This window comes from Stegastes partitus, unplaced genomic scaffold, assembly GCF_000690725.1.
Source record: "Stegastes partitus isolate 25-593 unplaced genomic scaffold, Stegastes_partitus-1.0.2 Scaffold201, whole genome shotgun sequence".
NCBI lineage: Eukaryota > Metazoa > Chordata > Actinopteri > Pomacentridae > Stegastes > Stegastes partitus.
In genome coordinates, this window is record NW_007577932.1 from 426,160 (window position 1) to 444,631 (window position 18,472).

Below are 18,472 nucleotides of genomic sequence, written 5' to 3' on the forward strand. Positions count from 1 at the left end.
CAAGGAAATGTAAAGCCAGCAGTAGTCTGTCACTAATGTCTAATTAGTCCCAGCAGAAGGTCAAGTGAATAGGTAAAATATCACGGTGAAATATATATATATGAGTATTGCTTTGCTTTGTTTGTGTCGAGAAGAAAACATTTTGTTTCCGTTCCCTCCTTTACCTTCACTGCACGGGTGAAAATGTGAGCAGGTCGACTGTAAGCGGAGTCGAAAATGATTTTATATCAAAGTTCTGGCAAATATTTGAACCAGATATCCATGACGTGCCAGTTATTCCCTGTAAAACTGCTGTCTTGGTCGGGACAGCTGGAGGGCAACTGTGACAGCGAGATAGCGATAGCTTTTCCCCCTTCGTTACACATCGACTGGAGGTCTTGCCAAGTCAGACAACAGCGTCGGCATTTCTGTTCCGTCTGCCCCGCTTGGCTTGCCGGGGACTTTGGGAGCAGCAAAGAGGAAAGAAAAGGAGGGGAGGGGATTATTTGTAGTGTTTGTCCTTCGATATTCTTTCAAATGGACGGTGATCCTCCCATTTATGCCCCTCAGGCGAGATCAGCGGAGCTCACATGTACAAATTGTAACCTTGACTTTTTGCTCTTCCTTTCATTACCGTGCCTTAGCTGAAGGCAACACTGTGGCTGTGGGCTGCAGCTTAGATAACATTTACATATTACACTTTTTAAACTTAGCACAGCTCTGCATTGGTTCTTTTTAAAGGTGTCAGTAAGATTAATGACACCAGATCCGTGGCGTTTAATGCACCATTTTTCAAATTACCGTTAAATGTCAATCATGTCGATCGTGCATGCTGATTCAAGTTGAAGCCAACGTGAAGTCACTTCAAACTATCCGCACTGAAATTAGGATTCAGGTGACAGCAGGTAGAGCCGAATCATTTGGGGAGCGCGATATTAAATCTTGCTTTGTTGGCCTGACACATTGAAAGAGGTGCAATGGCTAAACCTCATTAGTCATTTTCTGGTTGTGATTGCTGGAACTTTCCACAACCCTGAGACGTCCCGCTTTAATTAAATCCGTAATGAACTTCCTGGAAGCAAATAGCGAAACAAATCTAAGCAGCACACGAATTTCCTTCCTTTTCACTGCAGGTTGCTTCCTTTTAAAAGTTACCTGCTGTCAAAAATCACTAAAAAGCAGATGCCACAGAAAGTAGGACATTTTTTTTTTAGCCTTATAAATAATAATTTTTTAAAATAAATAAACAAGGCCAATAATAACACAACACAACAAGCGTGATTGTTTTAAATGTACAAAGTTGCACAGGTCTTTTTTTATCAGTATTTGAAAATATTCAACAATGAAAGTTAAATCAAACAGTAAGAATAAGTAATAACAATAATTAATATCAGCAATAACTAGACTTAAAATCAGAACTTTTTAGTTTTTTTCTTTTTTTTTCTTTTTTACTGAAACACCTGAGGGAAGCAAATAAAAAGAGAATCCAGAAAAATAACCACTGAAGTTTAGAAAAGAAAAAAAAACCAAAAAAAAACAAGAGACACAAAACAAAGTCAAGACAAGCTCATACAGGGGGGGTCACTCACTTCGTCTGTATGTACAGCACATTCGCTCCGTAACTGTGCAGAAGAGCAGTGATGGAGGGAAAAGAACAAAAAAAAGTGATGAAAATGAAAACTCATCTCTGCAATCTAACAGCCTTTAACATCAGTATTGGCAGCTGTATGGATTCACATGTAAAGGCAAGGTGAAGCAGAAAAACCTACAACAGACACGGGAAAAACCCATTTGGAGCCGACTAGCAAATGTTTTTTTTTTTTTTTTTAACTTTTATGCTTGTATTACAGTCACAGAACTGACAGTACTCCGTTTCTTACTTCGATCAGAAAGGCTGAGAAAACTGAGAAAGCACTGTCCCGTTGAAGAAATAAACCAAGCATACAGTGGAAACACAACCCGACGTCATTTTAAAAAGAAAAAAAAAAAAAAAGGTCCCTGGATGCATAAGACACAGCCACTTTCCTGACCACCTCCCAACTTTTAAAAAATTCATTCAAACTTGTTTCAGTAAGAAACATGACATCAACATTAGTTTAGAGGTGAATTTGAGAGTCACATTTCATGTTTGTCTGTACATTTATCAATATTCAATCCTTGTTATAAATTTTTACCTTCCATCAAATCTCACCAAAACACTTCACTTTGAAAAGAGGGAAATAGAAATGCAAAGAAACCTTTGGTCAAAGAGTGTACTCACAAAGGATAAAAATGCAATGACGAGAATCTAAGGAAATCATTCATCACTCAAGATTTAACGAAACGACAAAATCAAGGAGCAAAACTCAAGTGGTTTTCTATACGTTTCTCTCTTTCTAACAATATGGCCCATAGTTCAACCCTCCTCCCATACATTTGGGTCTGCAAGTTATACTGGTTTCCTCACAGAGGAAAGAAGGAAAGAAAAAAAGGTGCTCTTTTCATGAAAGTCATGTTTTGTCTTGATTGTCCACAAAAAAGAAGTGCCAGCAGGAAGTAAACCCGGCGAAAGGATATACAATCACAGCGTAAAACGACAACATCCTTTACTGGAAAGGAATCGAGAGTCCATAGCGCGCTCCTGAAAAGACTCTGAACCTGCACTGAATTGGTGTTTGCAATAGTTGTGATTCTGTGTGTGCAGATGTCACTGTCTCAGTTGATGGGTGGTGGTTCGGCCTTATTTGGAGGCTGTCTTATCCTGTGTTGCTTCACCCCGCTGGCAGCTCTTGCGGATGATGGGCAGCGGGTGGGCTTCTGTGTTAAAGACCCAGTCCTCCATGGGGAGAAGGTCGTCATCGGAAAACAGCAGGTACAGATACCTGAGCAATCAGGGGAAAGAAAAGTATTGTAATTTAATCAAAATCAGCGCTTATTGAATACTTCTGCTTCCACACAGTTGTCAGTGTACACATGAAGGAATACTTCTTGCCAAGAGTTAGATTGATGCCACTCTCATGTCTACACGGTGCATATAAAGAAAGAGCCAGCAGCTGGTTAGCTTTGCATATTATAGAGACTGGAAGCAGAGGGAAACAGCCCAGATGGCTCCGTGCCAGAGTTTTAAAATCCACCTACAGCACCTCTGAAGCTGAGTGATTACCATATTATATCTAGGTTGTTTGTGGTTTTGGGGGAGATGTGTGTATTTTTTTCCTGTGTATTTTGTGCCCAGGCAGAGTAATGTCCTCCTCGCATTAATCCTGCCGCCCACTGTCCTGCCATTTTTACCTCCTCAATGCATTCAACAAATGAGATGTGTGGTAATGAGTGAGCTGGTTGGCAGATTCTGTAACCTTTGGGCAGAGCCGGACCAGCCGGCGTTAGCTTCATATTCACCGTACAGACATGAGAGTCGACAATAAAGCATTTTCCCAAACTTATTTATATCGGGTTGCAGGCAAGTTCATTGCAGTGGCATAAATTCTTAAAGTTATTTCAGATTTATTGGCCATGTTTACACATAACCAAGTTTCTAATGAGCGTTCTTACATTAATGCAAACGCACGGCTGACTTCACACAGAGAGTCATCGCAGCAGAGCCATGGGATGAAACAAAAGCACACATCCTCCTGTTCTAAATAATTGCATTAAATGTCTGACTAAAACCGAAAGCAACCCAGAGAGTTTCCGCCATCAAAAACGGACTATTCCTTCTTGAGTTTGGCTGCTGTCCCAACAGGAAGCAGTGCCGTGCAATAGATTTGAATATAAAGTAAGCCACATGGTTCAGGGTTAAGAATGACAATCTTAATTTCCATCTTGCCGCATCTTCGTAGGAATGAACAATGACGAGCGACTAAAGTGCGAGCAAATGTGCTGATTGTCTTAAGAACTAGATTAGGTTCGTCTGTCTATGTAAACACGCTAACCGTACTGGCATATTTACAGTTGGCCGCACTGTGTCTCGCGAAAGCTGCTTTCCACGTACGACTTTGTTCCACAGGATTTTTTTGTATTAGATGACAAATCCTTCCGATCCTTCGACAAAGACTCCACGAGTCGTCATCTTATTTCAAAACTGCAGGTTCCCTCTTGTATCTTCACATTAGTCATTAAACCGCAATATTTTTATTTATCATATTTTTACTGCCCTTGTAATAAGTGTTACTTAAGAAATATGGGTCTTGTAAGTCCTTAGAACTTAGAATATGGACTTTAACAATATCATCGTTAACCTTTCCTACACTTTTTTTATTTGTCGCTTTTAGATGAATATGTACTTTATTGTGAATTTGTTAGTGATTAACAACACACTCATTAATGATTTTGGCAGCTACACAAGGACGGACTAATTCATCTTTTATATTTTCTTTTATATTAAAACAAGCTTCAGTTTTGAAAGCGCTCACATGGGATGGTTTAAGCAGCACAGTTCGGTGACTGCTGATCTAAAAGACTGTGATGCACCTGACTTGAGGGAAACAGGCCTTTATTATCCACTAGCTGTGATACAAAGTGGCATTCTGAATGGTTTGTGTTGCTTAATGACCCCAGAATTGTAGGAGGTAAAATTGAAGCATCTAACTGCACACTATCTATTCGCCATCATTTTTTTATTTTTATTTTTTTTACAAGTGAAAAGAATCATATTCAGAGAGTGATTGGAATCACCTCAGATGACTCCTGAACACAGAGATGGCGTCCGGGTCTCATTCACAGCACGAGTGTGCTTCATAGACTCGACAGGTAATAGGTAGAGACGAATCTCTAGCGTTCGGTGTTCGACCCTGTGATGCTTTCGTGTCGCTGGCGGGTTTGTGAATGTAGATTTAAAAATGCCAGCTCTCTCGCCGTCGGGGGATGCGGCGGAGGAAATTGAACTTACTTGAGTGTCTCTGAGAGGAAGAAGCTCTGCTGCATGTTATCGTGGCTGACCGTCATGGTGTAGACGTCTCGTATCCCAGAGAAGCCGGCCTCCACTCTGCAGTGCTGCTCCAGGGCCTGACGGAGAGACGGAGAGGCCATGCTTAAATGTTGATAAAGGAACAACCACTTGCACTTGTGCAAATTGAATTAATAACAGTTTATTTATTCATGCATATTTCATTAATGAGCCCTCTTACCGAGTGGCCTTTTCACTTCTGCAGTGAAAGGACCAAACATTTTACAAACTGCATGAGTAAAAACCCTATTAGGTATTCTTCTGATATGTTGGGCGCAAATGGAGAAAATGTTTGACTAAAAACAACGTCTCTGTGTAAAGAAAGAGTAAGCGAACGTGTCAAGTGCTTCAGCCCCAGCTGCACAACTGAAGCCCAAGCAATGCTAAATCTGACAAGGGGCTAATGGAGAGTGGCTGAGCTAGCCAAGCGGATTAGCCCATTATTACCTCTGCTACAAAGGGCTGGCTTATACGTGCTAATTAACAAAGACCCTGACGTGTTAATGTTTGATGTTCATGAAGAGAAGCGTTGTGCACTGCCTTCAACCTTTGTGCCCGATAATTAAAGGCCCGTCAAACTCGTCAGCCTGATCTCTTCACTTCCGCGCGCGCTAAATTAATGCTAAAATCTATCAAGCCAGCCCTCTGCAGTTTACTGCAGTTAATGTTCTGTCTATTGCCACATTAATAATGGCGATCCCCGCGCAACCTTTGCCCCCTACTAGTGGGATTGCTTGATCTACAAGCGAGCGTATAGTGCCGTACGATATCAAGGAACCGGTCGGCGATAATTGAGGGCGTTCAAGGGGCTCGACATAGTAGGTGAGCGAAATTTATGAAATAATAATCAAAGCCACTGCTAAGAGAGACATATAGGGCACAGAATTACACCGTTCAGTATCTGCCACTTAAATATAACATGAAATTACTGCACTGGCATGAACAAAATACATATTTTCACTGGATATTACGTTTAAAAGTAGGATTTTTAAAGACAAGATGCTCCCAGCAGATGTTCCCCATGAAGACAGCGCTGGTCATTGTGTGACTTTACACTGACTAACTGTTGGATTATTCACTTTTTATACACTTAATGTTGCTGGAGAATTTCTTGTAGTGTAGTGAAGTAATACTTTGCAGCCCAGGTAAAAAAAAAACAACTGACTTCTTCTTAAAAATGAACCAAGACCTGCTAAATAAAGTCATATTGACAGGCAGGTAATAATTGGACGGAGAAGCAATGCTGCAGTGATTTATGTGCTTGTCATTATATCTGGGGTTGCAAAGAGATATGAGCTTTATTAGTCATGGCTGCAAGTGAAAAAAGGAGGCATCCTGTTATATCTCACCTTCATTATGTGGTTGCTACATGTGGCTCACTTTTTTTTTTTTATTATTATAAGGGAACTGTAGAAATATAAAGAGCCCGACAGAAGCTCACCAGATGCCTACATTTGGTTGCTTTTTACTTCCTTAATTAGTAAAAATTTCTGCACCTGTGTGGTGTAGAGCTTACATGTTACCATGGTTACAAAATGGTAAAAAAAAAAAAACACTGAAAGGAGGGGAAGTCGAATAACATGAATTATCTTGTTACAATGGCACCTGTCAGTGAGTGTGATGTATTAAGAAGGTAGTGATCAGTAATTTGTGCTGGAGGCAGGACAAACAGACGAGGATCTGAGCGACTTTGACATCTCCAGATGACTGGGTCGGAGCATCTCTAAAATGGCAGGTCTTGCGGGCTGTTCCTGATACGCAGTGGTTAGTACCGACCCAAAGTGGTCAAAGGAAGGACGAGGGTTATTGATGCGTGTTGGGAGTGACAGCTGGCCCATGCAGTTTAATCCTACAGAGCTACTGTAGCGCAAATTGCTGAAAGCCATTGCTGGCTATGATAGAAAGGTGTCATAACACACAGGGTGCGTCGCAGCTCGATGCATATGGTGCTCCTCAGAATGCCCATGCTGACCCATGTGTACTGCTTGAAAGCGCCTCACGAGTATCAGCACTGGACTAAGGAGCAACGGAAGAAGGATTGATGAATCACGTTTTATTTTGTACCAGTGGGCAGCTGGGTGTGTGTGCGTCGGCAACTGGAGAAGAGATTGCAGCAGGATGGGTAAAAACAGCAAGCCAGCAGAGGCAGCGTGATGCTCTGGGCGCTGTTCTGTCAGGAGATCTTTGGCATTAGTGGTACTCTGACACGTACCTAAACATTGCTGCAGACCACGTACACACCTTCACTTCAATGATGGCAGTGGCCTCTTTAAGCAGGGTAATTATTCAGGAATGGTTTGGGGAACGCGGCAGAGTCCAAGGTGTTGAGTTGGCCTCCAGATTCCCCAGATTTCAATCCAACTGAGCATCTGTTCGATGTGCTGGAAAAAACAAGTCCTATCTATGGAGTCTCACAACTTAGAGGACTTGGAAGGGATCTGCTGCTAACTTCTTGGTGCCCGACACCACAGGACACCCTCAAAAGTCTTGTGGAGTCCATGCCTCCTCGATGGGTCAGAGCTGTTTTAGCACAGCTGGTTTTAATGTTATGGCCGTCTGGTATAACTACAGCAGGTTACAATATGTCACCGCTTACTACAGATGCCTCTTTTGTTGCCTGGCAACTGCTCCGAGGCAAGAAATAGTCAGGCACATAAGCCCTTGTAATAATAAACTGTTGCTTTTGCCCTTTTGGTTTTTGTATAGATTAAAGAAATCATATTACAACGGGTAAAATTAGTGAGCTCTGAAAGCACTGGTGGGTGGATTTTTTGTTAACTTTAGACAGAGCCACACTAAGTGTTTCCCCCTGTGCCCAGTCTTTGTATTAAGGTAATAAAAGTAAGTAGCTACTTGCCGTAGTTTCATATTTAATGGATCTGTAAGAGCAATATCAATCTTCTCATCTAACGCTCAGCCTGAATAAGACTATTCTCCCAAATTTAAAAATACACTTAAAGAAGGTGCATGAACATGTGATTTACATTCTGATTTAATGTAAGTAATTCATCTCTTTTTTTAGAAATGCTTTTTTCCCCTTTTGAAATAAAAGGCTTCAGAGATAGTAGAAGACTATCTTCTATAATAGTAATAGTATAATAAGAGGCTAATAGTACCTTGGGGAAACGTTTTAAAAAGACTAGTTTGATAAATGTTTTCCTTTTTTTTTTCTTCTAAAAATAGGTGTAAGAAAAGTGGGCTCATCTTATATTAAGGTCAGCGCAGTAAGTAATTACATGCTGTATCGAGAATCTCACCTCAACGGCCTCCCAACCCCACTCTCTGTACTTGGGATCATGGGTCAGTCTCCACATGTACATGTAGCTCTCGATGACTTCTGGTCGCAGGATGTAATATCTGTCGCTCAGTCGGGTTGCTGTGGCTTCAGCGCCGCCGTCAAATCTGAACGCTTCGGGTCCCAGTTTAGTGGCTGACAGGGACAGAAATAAAGACATAGGAGGTCATGAGGTGATTTGCAGCCATTATACAAAACTTTTATTGAACAGATCTGTAGTCGGTTTGAAAAATGTAATTTGTTAACTTGCAAGAAAAGAAAGTTAAATGAAAAAGTCATTGTGCTTAAATGAACAGAATACCTGTCTAAAGAAGTCATTCATTTAGTGTCAAAGGCACAAATTAAATATGATCTCGACAGTTGTCCAAATGGTTTGTTGGTTTCTTTATTTCTCCTCAGCTGTCTACTTTCTGCTTCCATTATTTTTCTACCATATTTCAAGACTGCATGGCAAAGACATTCTATTCAAGAGAAACCGTACAAAGAAATGTGTTCCTGCCGAGGTCAGGACAGGAGCATCGGCATAGCAACGTCTTAAATTTAGAAACACGCCAATGCTCAGACATTTTTTTTCCCCCCCATACTTCATTTGCGATTTTAGTCAACCGCTGTTTGGTTATTTGGAAAATAAAACCATGGTTGCAGGAGGCAGGTTCTTTGAGGTCACTGCGGGTTTACAAGTAGCAGCAGCATCTGGTCGGACCAGAAAATCATCTCGAAATAAGAAATTGCTGTGACAGGCAGCGGGGCTTCTCAGTCAGTCGGCTCATTATAGTGTGTAAGTAAGCATGCAAGACAAAGGGGAAACATCAAAGCAATAAATGTTTTACTGTTCCACGCAGACTGCATTATACGTCTGCCACAAAGTCGTAATGAGGGGAAACGGAGGACAACCTGTAGGTCGGAAGGTAAACCGAGTAACCAGTCAGACAAAAAGATACCGTGACGGTTTCAAATTGGTTTCGTTTATGCTTCTAAAAATTGCAAATTTGCATCGAGGCTGCTTGATTTTAATTGGGAAAGCTTCACAACTGAACCTTAACAGGGGAAAAAGGAGAGGAACCTAAAAAGTACATCTACAGAGGAGAGGGATGCAGATTTATGCAAAGTACACAGCAGCAAACGTACAGAGAAATATGGAGACTATAGGTTTCATACTGTATGATTTACAGCGTGAATTCTTGCATATTTGAACTTTTATTTACCTCAACTGCAGAGAAACCCGTCTTTTGGTGGAACAGGAGACAGACGTTTATTTATTATTCTCTAATTTTTCCTGTGTTTTTCCATTCGGCTTTGCTTAACCCCCTACGAGACTGTGATTCTCCGGTAGGTCTATTAATGATTCCCAAGTCGGAGCTAAAAACCAGAGGACAAGCAATCAGAACCGCTCGGCTTTTGCGCAACCTGCCAAAGGAGATCAGACGAGCTTGCAGTTAATCTGCTTTTAAATCTCTCTTTAAAACAGACTGGGCCATATTTTAATTGTGCAAAAACAACGAGACAGACGTGGATGTGAGAATTCTGAATACCAACAAATTGCTTTGCCCCGTCCTATTTGAATAATCCTCCCACTTGCTTGCACCTTTCCTTCCAGCTGTGCACTCCCGAACTAAGCACCGAATACTACAGAGACGGCCAAGAGTGTGAAGGTCACAAAGAATGCTGTTTATTTTGGTCACTGCACTGCCTCAAAATGAGACCCATGTTAGATTAGAATTGCTATTAAGCTTAAGATTTTACATTTTATTCTCCAAACTTCACCACCACATCTTTGTCTTGTGTTTTAGAAACTTCAGGAGGTTTCTGTGCAGCACAACACACATCAGGTTAATCTGATCTGTTTATATTCGCGGCTATCCTCCTGTTTAACTGTTGCCTTGATACATTCATGCACCACATAGTCATGCACACATCCAAGACTTAGCTGCTCTACTCTCTCCTCTCCAAGCCCATTTTCATGGCTTTCTGCAAAATGTTGTCTTCCAAAAAAAAAACCAAACTTTACTTTAAATACACCGAGGGCTGTCTAGCTGACTCGGAAAACTCGTCCACCTTTTGTGCTTCTTGACTGCTTGTTTTGAATTTAGAGAATTCTCTGGGCTGTTGATGCGGTTTTGTGGTTCCTTTGTGGAACGGCGATCAATTTAATCCTTTTTAAATTAAAAGTGTACCGCTACGATGCTAATTCAAAATGAGAATTTTTTGGAGAACTCGCAGCGCCAGACGCCACGATATCAGCAGAATTCGCTTCACACACAATTTAGAAGTTAGTCTCAGGATTTGCAATAATCTTGCACCAGTCTCGGTCTCCTCAGAATCAGAGAGGGTTTGAGCTAATTACCTTAAGAATTCGCAGAATAATGGAGATCCTCAGCCACCTACTTGATTGGCTGCAAACGGGAGCTGACCTCCGTGAAATTCATACAGTTCTCAGCAGGATGAATGATTCCTGACTGTGTTTTAGTCATTTTAATATGTCGTATTAGCTGCTGGTTGACCTCTAAAACTGAGGTTAAGATCACATGGGTCAGTGCATTGAATTTAAGGCCAACCCATATATGATAACTATGATTTTAAAGTAGTGTTTGGTGTAGAATATGGATTAAGAAGTGGTAATCCGTCTCTCTCCTTCCTCTGCTGCACATCAGCTCATACATCTCAGTTGTAGAAAACAGCACAACAAAGCACTACAAGTCTATTACAACATTTTCTCTCAAACCAGTAACCTTTCCCTCGTCCTGCCGCTTCCTACGAGGCCCCCGTTTCCCCGCACAATGCTTGTTGCGATGAAGATGGCAGCGATCCAGAGCAGCAGCAGCAGCAGCAGCAGAAGGAGAGTCTTTGCGGTATCAGTATTTAAGACACAGCTAAATAGCAGCCCCTCTACGCACATGCAAGAGCAAATCTCACTTCTGTCTCTCTTTTCTGCGCACGGCTAATCCGAGAGCCGCTAAGCACCGTGCAGTCCCTGTAATGAGTGAAGACAAACCTGGTGGAAGACTATGAAAGAGAAAGTCGGAGAAGCCTTTTGGGCCCGGAGATCAAATGTCTTCAAAGCGTATCACGGAACCTGTTATGTGATGAGTCACATTAGCTTACTGGTGGAGCGAAGGCGAAGGAAACACTTGAGGATGAGTCCTTACAGCCCACCCAACAGTGGAGGGGGAAAATAAAGCTTGAAATTAGCATTAGGAGATTATTGTCAGGGCCAAGACGGATGCCAGGGAGGAGATCAAACAAGGGTCGTCGCAAAACATGTGGGCAGGCTCGCTTATGTGTTGTTTTTTTTTTCCTTGATGCTACCACACTCATTCTGATTTATAGGTTGGAGCCACAGCAAATATGCCATCGGAGGTGTTTCTTTTTTTTATCACAATGTTTCCTCTTCCACATTTGATCTCACCTCCCTCTCTCTTTCTCCTCACTTTCCTTTTCTTCCCACTAAAATGCAACAAACCGCGATTATGATTATCAAACACACTCAAAGGGCTGCACGTCTGCTGCCTGCAGCTGTGAAACATTAGAGAATAACTGAGAAGTTTAATTCTTCGCCGCTCCTTATTAGACCTGCCTTCTTCTTCTCTCCGTTGAGGTAAAGAAACCACGAAAGCTCCGTTTTTGTGTCGGGGCAAAAAAAATTAAAACACCCGGGGCCCTTTTAATTTACATTACTGCTCCCCTCGACTGTTTTCTCACACCGACTGCCAGCTCTTTAACAGGTATCGTACCACAGCGGTAATGAACTGGGAAATTCTGCTGGCTTATAAACACCAAGAGTGCACTTATGAATTCAGATTTTTGATAAAACCGTGTCACTGCTCAACTTGATCCTCTTTAGTCGAGGTTTAGGTTGAGTTGGTTTTAAATGTAATTCAATAAGAAAAACATTCTTTCTTTCGCTTCCTGACTCCACCAATTGTCTGCATTGATGTGTTTTATGTTTTGGGAGGAGAAACACTACGTCCACTGGGAAGCAGGAGGAGAGACAGAATGTAGCCAATTAGTCGCGCCGGCCTGGCGAGCTATAGCAGTGATCAGTAATGAAAGAAATAAAGCGAGAGCGTGCAAAAGGGAAGCTTCTTAAAAATCTGGTACGGCAGTTATTATTTTGAGATTGTACAGCGTTGCCTGCTGTGGTACAATGTGTGCGCTTCCACCAAACCTAACAGCTCAGTATGTTTTGCAGCTGCAACATATTTGAGCTGGTCTGTTGCCATTGTTGGATGTTTTCTATTTGTGAGAAAAGCCCTTCGAAAGCAAGAATATAACCTTGTTTTTTTGGAGGGAGAGAAAACAATATTGCCTTTGTGTTGGGTCAGGATCTCAAATTCAGCAGTACTAGAAGGGTCAGGCTGGGTATGAAAGGTGCAAGTCTTGGCTTTAGAAATGTGCAGATGTCTGGTACAAAAAGCCAAAAAGGCCACTCACTGTGGCCAGTCTGAAAACATTAAATGAATAAAGGCATTGTGTGGAAGTAAGGGGGGAAAAAAATGGATCTTTCAATTTGACATGGTACATTTACAGCATATATAATCCATAAAATGAGCAGGGGCAATCACTCATCCGTTGCATGACATTGAGCCTCCTGAATTGAACTATTATGCAGCGTCTGGAGTCTCTGCTCGCTCGTCCGACTACCCTGACGTCTCCCCTCACCTGAGCGAGTGTAACTCTCGTGGCACGTGTGCGTGATCTCAGCCGCGAGGTCCAGGTAGTGCTGCCTCTTCTCTGGTGCGCCGTCATCAGCTCCGATGCCGATCATGCCCCCGGAGAAGCAGGCCAGGTGACCCATCTTGTGGTCCAGAATGCCTCCCCTCCACTCAGCCATGTAGGTGAGGCCACCAGGGGACTTCTGCACCAGGTTGGCTTCGATCGCCTGCAGAAAACACACAGTCAGGAATATTTATTGATATTCTTACAGTCAGTGGCACCTAATGAAGCAAAACCTGTTCAATTATCAACATCGGAAACGTCTGTTTGATCAGTGGTTGTGATGCTCATGTAATCAATGCCTGGGCTGATAGATGTTAAATAAAGCATATTACAGTCGTGACTCGATAATCTGACCCTTAAAAATCCGATAACCTTGCTATCCACCTATTATGATATTCATCGTTAATTGGGCAAAGTGCTATTTGGACCAGCCTTAGTTTGTCGTTTATCAATGACATGTAGGTTGGATAAGTGCGACCCATAGACTGTATAAAAGATGGACGTAGCTACTGTGACGTCACCCGTTGGTTTCTGAACTGAGAAAATGAAGCCAGGGTTTTGCTGCTTCCTGGTTGACATCTTGGATTTTTGGAGCCAAAAATCGTCGGAGGGGGGCGGAGCCATAGGAGCAGCGATTGGTCAGATGGATTGAGAGGCAGGCCCTCTCTGCCCGCCCACATTTACCGCCTTCTGCTCGCTTCGTCTTCATCGTCGCTGCTGACTGTCAATCAAACCAGCCATGCCCCTTGTCCTGCAAAATGTTGACGATTTTTAAAAAATTCAGTATTGATTTATTTTCAGATTGGCCACCTGATCTCTGGATTTGACCATGAAAACTAAAAAAAATCCTGAGCTGTAGGAATGCAGTATTTCGTGATCTGTGATCACTTCTTTTCCAATTTGAAGTCTATGGGAGCCAGGGCTTTTTGGAGCCAGCAGGTGGTGGACGTAGTGATATTGCAGGTTTTTGACACTTCCGGGTTGGCTTCATTTTTCAGGGTCGGTTGCTCCGTCCATCTTTTATACAGTCTATGGTGCGACCTGGCTGTTCAGACAGAAGTCGTATGGCAAAAGATCAGATTCGGTTTTAGGAACATTTACCTTTGATGTAAACCGACGGGCCGTGCACAAGCGCACCAGTCAATTAGGTGTGAAATCCAGCGATGCATAATGTTCTAGCAATACACTAGTTATTATAGCATCTAAAAACAATCAATATAAACAACAAATGACCCTTAAAGCATCAAGCCCTCCTTGTATCTCGACCTCCGTCTTGACAAGCCGACAGCCTTGCTATCCGACATAAAAGAAGGTTTTACATTTAGTGCCGGATTATCGAGTCACGACTGTACTTCTACTCATATTAGACAGAGTGGTAGAGCACAGAAGGAGACACTCTTGAGCTGCAGACTCCTACAGGTCTGAGGGAGGAGATTTATTTTTTCAAGGTTAGCTTCAGAGAGAAGAGGCAGACACACTATTGTAGGAGACGGCAGGTGGGGACCTTCATGATACGGATGAGTAGTTCAGATAATTAGTTGTTTCCAAGCAACATCTAAAGTAATGCTTCAGCAGTATTTTAGAATTAGACCACTTAAATAGCCCTGTATGGAAATGTTGACCAATTAGTACCATTGTATCCCTCCAGGAGCAGCACGAGATTAAAAAGAATATGGCAGGAAAGGAAATCTCTTTAGACCTTTGGTACGTGTGAGTTGTGCTTTTTACTTTCTGTTACTGAAAGAGTAGAAGCTATGTGATTCTTGTAGGTAGGTGGATGTTTTTTTTGTTTTTTTAAACTGAAGAAGACAGAGGAAAATCCACAAGATACCATTACCAGATTAACACTCTGTACTTTGAAGTTCAAAGTATGCTCACTAAGTTTTGCTGTACTTTTAAATTGGCACAGTAGTAGTGGGTAGACTGTGACTTACCACGACCTCACGATGCTGCAAATAAGCCAATTAACACAGAGAGCAGACCAAGGAAAGAGCTACAGTAGGTTTGATTAAGATAGTAGCTTTAACACTGATTCACATGTAAGTAGTGAGTCCAACACAGATGCTGCACAACGACTGTATGTTTCTACTGCATATGTTGAGTTACGATCCGTGTAACACGCAGTGAAAACCACTTTCATGGAAGAATTGAAAAAAAAACCCTCAAGTTTAATTGTAAGAGAAGCACTAAACGCAATTAAATTTTCTGCCTCTTTTGCAGCTGTTTCTTGCCAGCGCTTTATGTTTCATAAAACAGACTGTAGAAGAACATCTCATGAGATCATTTCTGAATGACTCATTCTCTCCCCTTACAGAGTCAGTCTCTGTGTCATCCTCCTCTCACCCATTCTGTCTGGCTTGCTGCTCAATTTGACTTGGAATAGTAGTCAGTGACACCGAGCGGCAATATCGCGCTAAAAGTGCCGATAAATACAAACTCCCACTGGAATCTCAGGTCCAGTCCTTCGTTATTAATTTTTTTACTAACAGCCCTTTAAGGATGAGCTTAAAAATAGGATTGTGGAGGGCTACATTTTAATTCCAAATTACTTTGTAAGCGCAGCACTGTGGCATGTAGTACCCATTTGTTCCCTCTTGCATCTCCTGCGTATGAAAAGCCTGTAATGCTAAATAAGGGTTGATGAAGATGTAACTCGCAATAACAGAAAACAAAACAATGTATGTAATATGGAGGCTTATGAATACCATGTTCCCTGAAAAAAAAACATTTTTCTTGAGGGTTGAGACTGATGATTTTCCCTCTAATTAGCTGTTGTTAGCAGTAATCATGGCACAGCATAATTGGAAAATGTTCTCTCATTCCGCACCGTGTTTTAATTAGTAGTGCGCTTTTATTTGAATGCCAGAGATAATAAGTTGTGCCGTGCCTTCACCTTAGATCTTTGTATAAACATGCAGCATATAACTTAATCTGATAGTGCGGGGGTCCTTGGCCATTTAAATACCAAGTCACAGGGGAGAGGGAGAGTGTGTAATTAGCAGCTCTGCCTCTGGCTTGACCCTCTGATGAGAACCGACGAAATCTCAGTGGCAATCTTAAGTTATTGTCTATGATATTGTAATTGTAGCCAGAAGCAGTGTGCTTTTACTCTGGCATTATCTTCATTAGACAAGAAAACAGACAGCTCCGGATGTATTTTTATGCATGCGTGTGCCATGTAGTCGATGTCTGTGCACAGGCGTTTTTCCGCAGATGGTGGGAGTGCACCTATTTAACATGACGGCAGATGAAAACGTGCCCAAGTTAGCCGCCGTCTGATCACAGCTGCAATCACACTATGTCACGTATGGAGCGGGTTTAGGATGATTTATCCTCTACGCAGCCTTCAACTACCCCCTAAAACAACATGCTTGTTGTCCTTGTTGTTTGTCTTTGTCTGTGAAGCAATTTGTTTGATCAAACGCTTATGCAAATGACTGTAATTATTTTTATTTTATCTAAATGAGCTACGCCTGAGCGAACGCGTCTCTTTGTGCGCGTCTGAAGATAAAGATTTCCATACCTCCAGCGCGCCATAGTACATCCTCTTTGCGTCGTCGTCCGTCTTGTCTGACATCAGATAGGATTTGATCAGATACTCGTAGAAGCTATCCCCGAGGCCACCGATGGAAACATGATCTGAAAAAGGAAATTGGAGGAAAAGCGCAGGGTCACACGCGGGTCTTTATCCAGGGTTTCTGCCAGTCTTAAAATGCATTAAATACATATTCCTAAAAAAAAAGAAAGGTGATAGAGCAGGAGTGGGCAATCCTGGTCCTCGCAGGCCACAATCCTGCATGTTTTAGATGTTTCCTTCTTCCAACACACATGATTCACATGATCAGCTCATCATCAAGCTCTGCAGAAGCCTGATAACGATCCATCAGGTGTGTTGGAAGAGGGAAACATCTAAAACATGCAGGATTGTGGCCCGCGAGGACCAGGATTGCCCACTCCTGTGATAGTGGGTCCCAAACTATTTTCTTGCCTTTTGTAGGTAGTAATGTCAGTTCTAAAATCTTTTATTGCAGGCTGCTGGGAGACGTTAGACGCCTTTACGCTAAAAAAAGTAGGATTGTTTTCTCAGCGGATTGTACTGCAGGAGGCTGTCTTTTGATCCTTGTGTTGCGATTCAGGCAGAGCCGTCAGACCTGAAGCAAACACTGCCACTGCTGTTAACCACAGGGGCTACAAAGCTCAAAGTCCCTTAAGTGCAAGTTCCTATTTAAAAAAAAAGAAAAACTTGGTGACACTCTGACTACATCATATCAGGGTTTTGACCAAAAACTCCACTCCTACTCTTTGGATAACCTCACCACTAGTGGCTTTTCTGGTCAGTTCGTGGTTTGCGTGACCATGTACTGGGAACCCACGCGCTCTCCGTGATGTTTATTTCAAAATTAAAACCTTAAATTATATAACGCACTCAAAGCTTGTCAGTGGGAATTGAAACAAGTGGCTGTCGATTTTCCTCCGGCTCGCTCTAAGTTCACTTTCAAATTCATAAAGTTGAATGTTCTATTAGAGCAGAGGCACGCACGAGTCTGAATCCATCCACTCGTACTAATTGCATGCACATACACCTATGCCGACTCCCCCGCAAGGTTATCAGTGTTGCTGGGTTAGTCCTTGACACAGACAAATGAGGAAAAGCACTGAAGCTAAACCTTCTCTTTTCTTTGTGCTCATATTTATATACAGCTCTGCTTCAATACATGCTCATCCACAACAATTAGCGGCTGTAATCATCCAGATTACCACCTTTTTATTCCCACCATCATCTTATCAACAGATTTTTTTTCTCCCCCCACCTTCTCTCAGGTAAATCGGAAAGATCCAATTTCCTCAAGTAATTGAATTCATTATCATTTTAATAACCTAGAGCAATGGGAGTCATAAAACCACTGCTACTGTATGAGACTGATATTAAAAATGAAAAGAAGTAGACGGATGGGTGGGTGACAGAGACGAGCAGCTCAAAGAGCTTTGACACGTGAGGTGACTCAAAGTCTGTCGGCGGCGTGAAAGCACGAGAAAAGAAAGAGAAAAGAAAAAAGGTAAATATGTAAAATGAAATTCATTGAACTCGGACTCTTTTGAGTTTGACCCACATTGTTAAAACACAATGACTGTATTATGTAGCAGCTGACAACAAGGACCTTCTCAGGGCACCTTTGATTCTTCATTTTTTCTCTATGCAAGAGAGTCATTAGCGTTTATTACACATTCAAAGTCTTTTTCAGTAAAACACATTTCCTAATTTCATACATGTTTAACCAAACATAACCATCATGTATGCATTCATTACATAGACTGTACAAAGGATGGACGTAGCTACCGTCACCCGTTGGTTTCTGCACTGAGAAAATGACGCCAGGGTTTTGCTACTTCCTGGTTGACATCTTGGATTTTTGGAGCCAAAAATCGTCGGAGGGGGGCGGAGCCATAGGAGCAGCGAACGGTCAGACGGATTGAGAGGTGGGCCCTCTCTGCCCGCCCACGTTTACCGCCTTCTGCTCGCTTCATCTGTATGGTCGCTGCCGACTGTCAATCAAGCC

At 42.2% G+C, this 18,472-nt stretch overlaps 1 protein-coding gene across 2 annotated transcripts in view; it reads right to left on the bottom strand.

Moving 5' to 3' along the window:
• Window positions 1-1,260: 1,260 nt before the first annotated feature.
• The window catches only part of LOC103356458 (mannosyl-oligosaccharide 1,2-alpha-mannosidase IA), a 212,763-nt gene continuing 195,551 nt past the window's right edge, over window positions 1,261-18,472 (bottom strand). For both annotated transcript variants that reach the window (XM_008280600.1, XM_008280601.1), the window contains exons 8-12: window positions 16,438-16,553; window positions 12,858-13,077; window positions 8,161-8,333; window positions 4,847-4,962; window positions 1,261-2,840 (exon numbers count right to left, since the gene is read on the bottom strand). In XM_008280600.1, coding sequence (XP_008278822.1) covers window positions 2,699-2,840; window positions 4,847-4,962; window positions 8,161-8,333; window positions 12,858-13,077; window positions 16,438-16,553 — 767 coding nt within the window. In that variant the 3' untranslated portion in view covers window positions 1,261-2,698. The remainder of the gene's footprint in view (window positions 2,841-4,846; window positions 4,963-8,160; window positions 8,334-12,857; window positions 13,078-16,437; window positions 16,554-18,472) is intronic.